The sequence below is a fragment of the Aythya ferina genome (genome assembly GCF_964211825.1).
Source record: "Aythya ferina genome assembly, chromosome: 5".
In the NCBI taxonomy this organism is placed as follows: domain Eukaryota; kingdom Metazoa; phylum Chordata; class Aves; order Anseriformes; family Anatidae; genus Aythya; species Aythya ferina.
In genome coordinates, this window is record NC_140301.1 from 11,172,028 (window position 1) to 11,181,315 (window position 9,288).

General features: G+C 39.3%; 1 protein-coding gene across 2 annotated transcripts in view; it reads right to left on the reverse strand.

Annotated features, from left to right (window-relative positions):
• PRMT3 (protein arginine methyltransferase 3) overlaps positions 1-9,288 on the reverse strand; it is a 155,527-nt gene that overhangs the window by 86,743 nt on the left and 59,496 nt on the right. Inside the window, exon 1 of one of the 2 annotated variants that reach the window (XM_084520340.1) lies at positions 5,348-5,400. The exons of the other annotated variant lie outside the window; for it this stretch is intronic. Within the exon in view, the coding sequence (XP_084376466.1) occupies positions 5,348-5,385 (38 nt within the window). The 5' untranslated portion in view covers positions 5,386-5,400. Of the gene's footprint in view, positions 1-5,347; positions 5,401-9,288 lie in introns of those variants that run through there. 2 annotated transcript variants of the gene reach the window in all.

The window sequence follows — 9,288 nt, forward strand, 5'->3', positions numbered from 1 at the left end:
TTCTGTTTGGGCTCAGGACTACCCTCTCAGGCCACAGCTTCTTATCAGCAGCTTTTCTCATATGCATGCAAAAAATCGTCAAACCACAACCAAAAACTCTTGGAAGCAGGTGATTAGCTTTTTCTCCTGAAAAAAATGAAACCTATGAAACTGAAATTCAATCACACACACACGCCTCTCTGTTTTGACAGTCCAGCTAACTCTGGGAAACTAGCAGTTGAAGGTTTTTCCCACCACTCCTGTTGGGCAAAAAGTCTGGAACAGGTAGGTCATTTTATTTTCAACCACAACATGACAGCTGTGACAGCCACAAGGTCCTAGCCCACTGAACCTGTTGGTTGCTGACACTTTAAGATTAGTAGTAAGTGCAGGTTCCGGAATTAGTGAGTGATACTGGAGACTGATCGTGCAGAGTGATACTGGGTGTTAGAGGAGATACTGGGTGTTAGAGGAGAACAGATGTTCTCCTAACCCCAAGCAACTCTTTTGGGCTATGCATGGTCCTTTACATCAGTAGCTTCTTTCGTAGACATCAACAAGTGGAAGAACCTCTTCTGGGGTGCAGCCACTGGTACCTAAAACTACACAGTTTTTCTGCAGCTATTCAACTGCATGCTTTTTAACCCCAAAGGTGAATCAACACTGTAGGTTGATTTTATTGCCTGTTATTAAACTACAGTCACACTTTGAAGTCTAAGCCTGAAGTCAAGACCTTGACTATGCTAAGCAGAAGGACGGAACAAGAGGAGTGCCCTTGAGACAAAGAGTGGGATAGCCAGTTAGAGCAAGCCCGTGGTTTTGGATCATTTACCTGTCAATCAGCTGTCAAAACACTGTTAGTTATTTTCTGTCAGAACTTCATTGCTCCTTACTACACTTTCCCTTCTACAGGAAAGATAGGAGGTGCGAAGAGGTCACAGACTCAACCCCAGACACAGACCCCTTTCTCTTCCCTTTCCTTGCACTCGAGCCAAGTGCCAAAGGGTGCAGCTGACTCCGAGGAGACGTGGGCCTGGGGAGCTCCTATGCGCCTGCAGACACTGTACTGCATCTACCTAAAATAGAATTAACCAATGCTGGGGGAAAAAAAGGCTTTTTGGGGAACAATACACGGATTTGAAAAGTTTGAGTTTAGCTGAACACACACTTGCATTATTTAACACACGTTCACCCCTTGTTCTGCCGGCTCTGTCCCCACCATTTACTGCTAAACAGGTCCCTTATCTTTATTGATCACTTAATTTATCTTTTCTTAACTCCCCTTGCTCCGTCTGGTGCCGTGTGTCCAAGGTATTGAGGCTAAACATCCGTCTGTTCATACTGTCGTGACTGGTTTGCCTTTGAAAGAATAGGGGGAGCAGGTGGTGTGACTAAGTAGACCCTCAACAGAATAGGGGCACCATTGCTGTGTCCTGTCCCAACCTGCCAGCGATTCCCCACCCTCCCAACTGTTCCACATTAAAGCAGTCAACTGTGGCTTTACAGTCCAAGTTTTACACAACTGTTTTACAAACCAGGAAGAATTTCTTTTGTTGAAAACCTTTTGTCAGGCAGCACAGAATGGGGGGGGTAGCGGGGTAGAAGCAGTGCAGAAAGCCCGTTCTGAGGCTGAGTGCATTTTAATGTGTATGTAGATATACACCACGCGATGTGCCGAGCCGCTGAGCCCGTTCTGGCCGTACTGCCGGGCTGCTTTTAAGCTCTCTTTCAAAGCAGTTGCACAATGTACCTTTCACATATATCCATCCTTTTCATTTTCGGGGGGGTACTACTAAAGAAATATGTTTATGGCACATTTCTGGCTTATTAGAGCAAGTTAAGACTGGAAACAACCTAATAAAATAACTCCTGTAAATTGTGTGTTTTGTTTTTTCCCGAATAAACATACAATGTCCATTTTTTCAGTGTTGCCAAATGATTAGAAATCCATCTAACCAGATAGATAACCCCAAAGAAAAGTCCAGATGATGCTTCAAGCACATTCCAGTTTCTGAGTAATCTCACTGCAGGCACCATGCTGCTTCTCATCTCCTATACCACAATTCCTCACAGGCTTCAGTGGTGCTTATTTCAATCCCCATTTAGGAAAGCACTCCAACATGTGGGTTATCTCGGAGATAACGTAACCTGAAACAGCCTGGTCCATGAGAGACAACACTCGGGAACTCACAAAACTGAACCCAGAAAAAGCAAATATTTCTTACAGCTGCAAAACTCATCTGGTATCACCACCAGAGCGCTACAAATACTTGCATGCAAAAGCCAAACTTGCCAAATTCTTCTGGCTTGCTTTTTTTCCCTCCTCTCTGTGAGAATTCATTAACTGGACCATTCACGTTTTTTTCAAGCAGAAAATTCCATAATTTTCCACGTTTTCAAAGGAAAAAAAAAAATGCATATTCTTATTTGCATCTTGAGTTCCTTTCCACAGGCAAGAATGTACTGAAAGCTCTGTTTCAGGCAAAACTGCAAACCAAGGGAGAGAGATCCCCCTCCCTTTTTTTTTTTTAACGTCTTGTAGTCAATCACTCAAATCTTATAACTGCAGAGAGGAAAAAAAAAAAAAAAAAAAGAGAGAAAGAAAGAAAAAATAGGAAAAAAAGGAGAAAAATTGGCTTCTTTCTTTCCTTTGGGGACTTGTGTGTCTCCTGCTACCCTCCCCCTTGCTATCAAACTGCAAAGGAAAGACAAAAGCTGAGACCCTGCTCCTGCAGTAGTCAAAGGCAAAATTTCTGTGGGGCCTGAATTTCACCCGAGCTGCTGAGTCCTGCAGCAACCAGAGAAATCAGGGACTGCTGCCCAAGGAAGAAAGGATCCCCATTTACTACAGGACTGCTGGGAAAGGACTGAGAATTCCTCATACTAAAAGCTTTTCTGCTAGGAGCCTGATCCGCTCAAATAAGCAAGTAACTGACTTTTCAGTTCAATTGATACAAAGAGTACAATTTAGATTAATATTTTTTTTTAGCTTCTTCATTACTATATATATATATATATATATATATATATATATCTTCAGAGATAAAATGAAATATTTCAAAATAATACTTATTTATTTTAAGAAAGGAGGGAGGGGGTGGAGGGGGAGATTACAAAAGGGAAAGGCTGTGTTGAGAGAAATGTTGATATATGTCTACAGCCCCTTCAGTAACCTGGTGGTTAGGTCCCTCAGAAGACTCAGTTTAAATTCTTCCTTTTCTTGAAAGGCCCTGAAGGCCTTCTAAAAAAGCACTAAAACTACCAAGCAGTATGACGAGTCTGTGATTGCCAATTGCTCATATTAATGCAACTCTATTATGCATTAAAAAAAATCAATGGTCCTTTGAAGCTGGCATCCAGAGTATCTATTCTCTGAGACCAGTGTCTTAATCATGAGGTTCATCAATTCGTATTTTACATTTCCTATCTCACTCAATATTCATTTAATACACAGTGAAACACCACCTACAAGAAAGAAGGGAAGCTCACCTCCTCTCCCCTGTCCCCTCCATTGTTTTACACCATGGTGCTTAGGGCAGTCACTACGTAGAAGGGAGACAAGGATTTGCTTTTCCCATATCAAGGAGAATACTGAAAAATCTGGACTAATAAAAAGAAAAAAACATCTCCAAAAACCTGAATAAGTATCCTGTCACACAATGATGGATCAAAAGGGATCACCATAGCTTATTTTCAGTGAAAACTGTTTCTCAAGTGCAGCAAGCATTTCAAACAATTTCTTGACAACCAGGACTATTTGGCAGCCAAACTGATAAACAGTAATACAACACAAAACAAATTCTCCAGACCTAAAAATGGCAACTAAGGAAACGAGGGTAAGTATCACCAAAAATGAAACACTCAGAGTTTTAACCCCCCCGCCCCCCCCCCCCAAAAAAAAAAAAAAGAAAAAAATCTTCTAAAACATTTTCACAGCAGGAAAAAGAGAAATATTTTAGTACTGTACGGAGGCAGAAAAAAATGATATTAACTTATTTAGATCTCTCTGTATTATCTCAAACACTGTGGCTATATGTCTTGAGATAACACGCCCTACATCTCTTCTCATTTCGAAGATATTGATTGCATACCTACTACAGAACAACTGTCACAAATATGGCAGTATCTGTAAATCACTGCTCTGCCTTTGCATTGTAAAAATCAAGAGAACCTTTAAAAAACACTTTAAAGATTAGAAAATAATTCTGCATCATTCATTTGAATATTGTATATATCTCTACTACTGCATCCAAAAAAAAAAAACTAATTTCTTAAATTCTGACTTGCTTTTCTTCAATGTGTATATGAATTTTCAGAACAAACTGTGTACAACATTCAGAAGACAGTTGTAAAAACAGCTGTGGAGCCCACAATCACTGTATTTCACCTGCTCTTGCATGTTAGTTTATGTCTCTAGCATCTCTTTGTCTACAGACATATGAAGAACTACCAAATCAGTTAAGAATTAATCCTTATGTTATGCTAAGGAGAGAGAACAAAATGGTTAGGTAGAAAAACTGGGAAACTACACAGTAGATGACACAGTGCTGCAACCTGAACTAGATCACAAATGATGTAATGAGATCTGAAACGAGCCTCTTGGTCTTTCCAATCCTTGATGGGCGTTTGTCTACGTCACAAAAGCCACAATACCTTTTGGCACAATTTGTCAGAACTGACATTTTCAGAGAGGCTTATTGCTGGTAAGGCACAGATGTTATAGGTCAGAATAAACTGTACTGGCAGATTTGCTGTAGACAAGGTTAAATGGCAACAGGCAAAGCTGTCTAGAATCAGCAGTGTTCCCTTTCCAAGAAAAATTGAACTAAAAAATTGAAATATCCCAGCAGACGGATGAAGGAAACGTGATTTTCCAAGACAGTCAGCTATAGGCACCTGTTTCTTCAGAGGCAATAACAAGTTTCCTGCACTAGCATATGCAGCCCTCAAAATATTTTGTGGATCTTGCTGCTTCTGTGAAACCGTTGTCACTTTGTGCATACATCAGACTTGATTTCACTTGCTTGAAAGCCGTGTATTGATACCCTTGATATATATAATGCCTTCATTTTACTTCCCAAGTGACTGAACAAAATTAAAAGGAGAGGGAAAAAAATCATATCTTCCACTTACCCTAATGCAAATGTAATATTTGTGTAATTGTGTATAATCATTTAAAGTATAATTTAATACATCCCTTTAACAACCCACAAATTATCACTTGACAACTAGAAATAATAGGTCTTTTTGTTAAAAACAGAAAGCATGTGAAGACTAAAGGTTAAACAGGTCTTTTCATCATGATAAATCACTGGTTAATGAGCCTGGTATTGTTGGGTATTATACTTGCTCACTTTAATGCCATTACCTTCTGGTTGTAAAGCTGACACTACTAATGATCTTCATTCTTTGAACTTTTCCACAATATTGACTGGTTGCATAGAGCAGATGTTACTTGGATTTGACTGCAAAAGTGGCAATTCTTCTGAAGCCTGAAGTAGCCCTGAAAAGAACGATGCATAACGTATTTTGATATCTCTAAGTCAAAAGAGATTCTTCGCCAAGCTATTGCTCTGCAGTTTCTCTCTATAACGCAAACATCAGTCTTAGACAGGATAAATACCCTTCATCTATTTTCTGCAGCCCATTTTTACGAAAGGAAGTTGTAATAATGTAGTGAACCAACACAAGGAAATTCTCGTCTAGGCTCTGCTGTTGGACCAGTAACAGCTTCTACACCACTGCAAGCACAAGCGAAAAACTTCTCAGTCCTGTATTTACTTCACACCTTCCCTTGGTCTTGACTGCAGGACACTGAGATAGACAGGAGGGTATTAGCGTGCCAAGTGCCGACAAAGCAGGATGCAGAAGGCACATGTGCATGTATTTTTATATATCCACATCCACCCCTTTTTATTCCAGGGGGAAGGAGGCCCAGGAGAACCCAGTTCTTCTCCTGTAGGTGGTTAGAAGCAGCAAGTAGCTACTCGACACCTCTTTAACATATGAGGGCTGTCTTTATTTGTGTGATGGACTAGGTTCCAATAAACTCAAACTGCCTTGGGAGCAAGAGAGAAGACAATGGCAGAAAGCAGGGATGGCTGCATTTGGTTTAAACCTGATGCAATGTGGAAGCTCTGTGTTCCTTTCACTTGCTGACCTTGCCCTTTTCTTGCACCTCTTCTTGATCTGCTCCTTCTACGCTTTATATTTAGAAAATGTGGACCACAAGGCAAAATTCAGACATTAGGAAGGCAGGGGTAATTTTGTGCCGATTTGCTTAAAGTTCTGGGCCAGAAAGATTGTGGTATAAGGTAGAACAGAAATGGGGATGTCTGAACTCACCACCCCAGAAAGTTAAAGCTCAAACTGTTACCCCCTTCACGCACACAGTCGTTCTATAGCTTTGTGCAACAGCAACCACAAAAGGGTTCGTTTTTCATTTCTTTCAGTGAGATTTAGGAGAGTAGGAAGAATGAGGATGTGATAGGTTTCATAAATACCATTCTGATTATTGAGTTAGGTTTCACATGAGGCAAATGAAAATATGAGCAATTTATCTAAAGAAACTAAGTTTTAAAACATCCCTAGTAACATGCAAATCCGAGATCCAAAAGGCATTGTACTCACTGGTACATAGAAAATTCTGAATTTCCTAGGGGATTCATGAAAGATTAAACCTGAAGGTTTAATCCTTAATGTGCTTGGGCAGGTTACAAAAAGTTTCAATAACATTAATTTCACAATATAAAAAAGTGAACTTGAACATATTTCCCGCCTCTTAACTCTGGTTCTGTTTACCTCATTTGGATTGCAAGAGATATTTTTCACATAATACATCCATCACATCAGCACCCAAGGCTATCTAAGCTGCAAAGAGGGTTCCTCAATGAAAGAATTTAGAGTCGCTCGCATATAGAATAAAATTGTGAGCCCGAACAAGTCAGCTGAAGCCTCAATAAAATAAACATTTCACTTGAGAAATAATTAGGTAGGCATGATTAATATATTTAATGGACAAAAAAGGAGAATATGATCTTTAATAACCCCACATACTGCAACCTAAATATTTCTCATCTGAGAGGTGTTACCTTGAATAGTATAATATACTTGTGCCTGGTATGGGGCCTGTCCTAGGGTCAGAATAAAACTGCCACTTGTTTCAGCTTGCAGCTAGGGGGAGAAAACATTAAAACATTTCCCAAGTTGATGTTTTATATTTATATATAAACATGTAAATACAGACACACACACACATATATATACATATCTAAATATTTTGAACAATCTTAACTACAGTCTTGCAAAACCCAGCTCGGCTTACACTCTAAATACAAATTTTCTCATACTCAGAATTTATCAAAACATATAGAACACAAACTTTGACTTAAAGTATAGCTACTTCCTAGCGCAGTCAATTTTTTTCTGTTAGTGTTTACAAAGTGTCTTTTTCATTATGTGCAAATTGGTCTAAGTAGTTTGAAAGGCATGTTTTTGATAAAAACAGACATTCTAGAAATCATTTTTACTGTGGAGAGCATCAAAAGCGTATAGTGGTTTGTTTTGTTTTTCCAGTGCTTTGTCAATTTAAGTATTTTGCATTTTATTGGTAAAATAATAAAGAGTAGTTATGACTACCTTGGGAAAAGAAGACCTTTTAATATTGTGGACTACATACAAATGCTGCATGTATTTTAAGATTGCTCTCCAACAAGTTGCAGTATATTTTGTGATGCTGGTATTGCAAGCTGCTTTCTCCCTCTGTCGCCTTCTAAGGCAGCCCTTATTTTTGCCATAAAAAAAGCTTTCATTTTGAAAAGCTATTTCAGATATTTTTAATGGATGAGATGCAAGACTAGTGGCTGAACATCTGCACTCGTTTGGACACTGAGATATAGTTTATTACCATGTAATCAGAGCAATTCTGCAGTACTTGGGCTACTAAAAATCACGAGTAGCTGTAAATACTTCAGCACAAGCTAATGCAAATTATCCAAGAAAGGCTTTGTTAGACAAACAGTATTTACCCCAGAGACAGACCCATTGTATCAGTTTCACAGAGACAGTGAATAACTTCTTTAATCAAAGGTACTGCCTCATTCCGTGTTTCTACATCTACATCCAAAGTAGCTCCACAGATCGATTTGTGTGTCTGGATGGTGAAAAACAGAACTGTGCACACAGTAATTTCACAGAAGCTGTGTAACTTCCCCTTGGGGTCTGCTCTCTCTCACCGAAAATCCTCTTTCTCAGAATCCTCATTGTGAGATCCTCATCAGATCTACAATTTAAGCAGTTGTATTTGATTTCATTCTCATTCCAATCCAATGCATCAAGCCCACAGTTCCCGCTTAACTTGCCTCCCAAAGTCAAAATTAGACTCCCAGTTAGAGTAGTATGCTTATATAAACTGTAACAAGCAACACCTTGACTGACCTATCTCATTTCACTATTACTTTAAGCGTCAGAACTCTCATTGCAAGGAAAAATTCTATATAAAAATATTTTTTCCCCCCTAAATTGCAATACAACATTCAGTACGAACATAGAATGATGATGTACAGTATTCATTTAACATATTTTCACATGCATTATCCAGGAGTTACGTAGAGAAGTCTGGAAAAGCTCTGGTATGGCAGCAGAATTGTCTGAAAATGCAGACAGGCAATCCAACAGAAACTTTTCCCCAGAATACATCCCTACACACACACATTCATGCAGCCTCCTCTGCCTATCATCCCCTATTCCTTGACCACATTCACCTCCACCGGCCCTTTGCCTTTGACCTCTCTCTGCCACTGCCTCTGATTTTGTATTTGTTTTCTGAGGACATATTATCAATCACTTTTAAGTACCTTTAATCGGGACATTTAACCTAAACGTGTGAAAGTAATGGATCCTTCCACCCAAAGGAGAAATAAGTTATTGCAAAGAAGTTTTGGTTTATATCCCTTAAGATACTAAAGACAAAATGGGGAAAAAAAATAAATAAATAAAAAAGGAAGATAAATAAGTTGCAAACATTCTAGTTGCCAGAAATTGCATCAGGTTTGAAGTGCCTGATAGCGTTATCCACGTTGATAACCCACAAACCAAGACTTCTGCTTAGAAAAGTTCAAGTGCTGGTGTCAGCTAATTTCTCTTGTACCAAAATGTTGCATTTTATTTCCGCTGATTAGCATAAAATTGTTCCCATTGTCTCAGCTACAGAGGCACACAATGGTGCTAAAGATCCCTGCAGTGGGGAGTTTCTGCATGTTTCCAGCTCCTGGCTTTGCTTTAGAATTCATTAGCCACAGGAGCACCGCA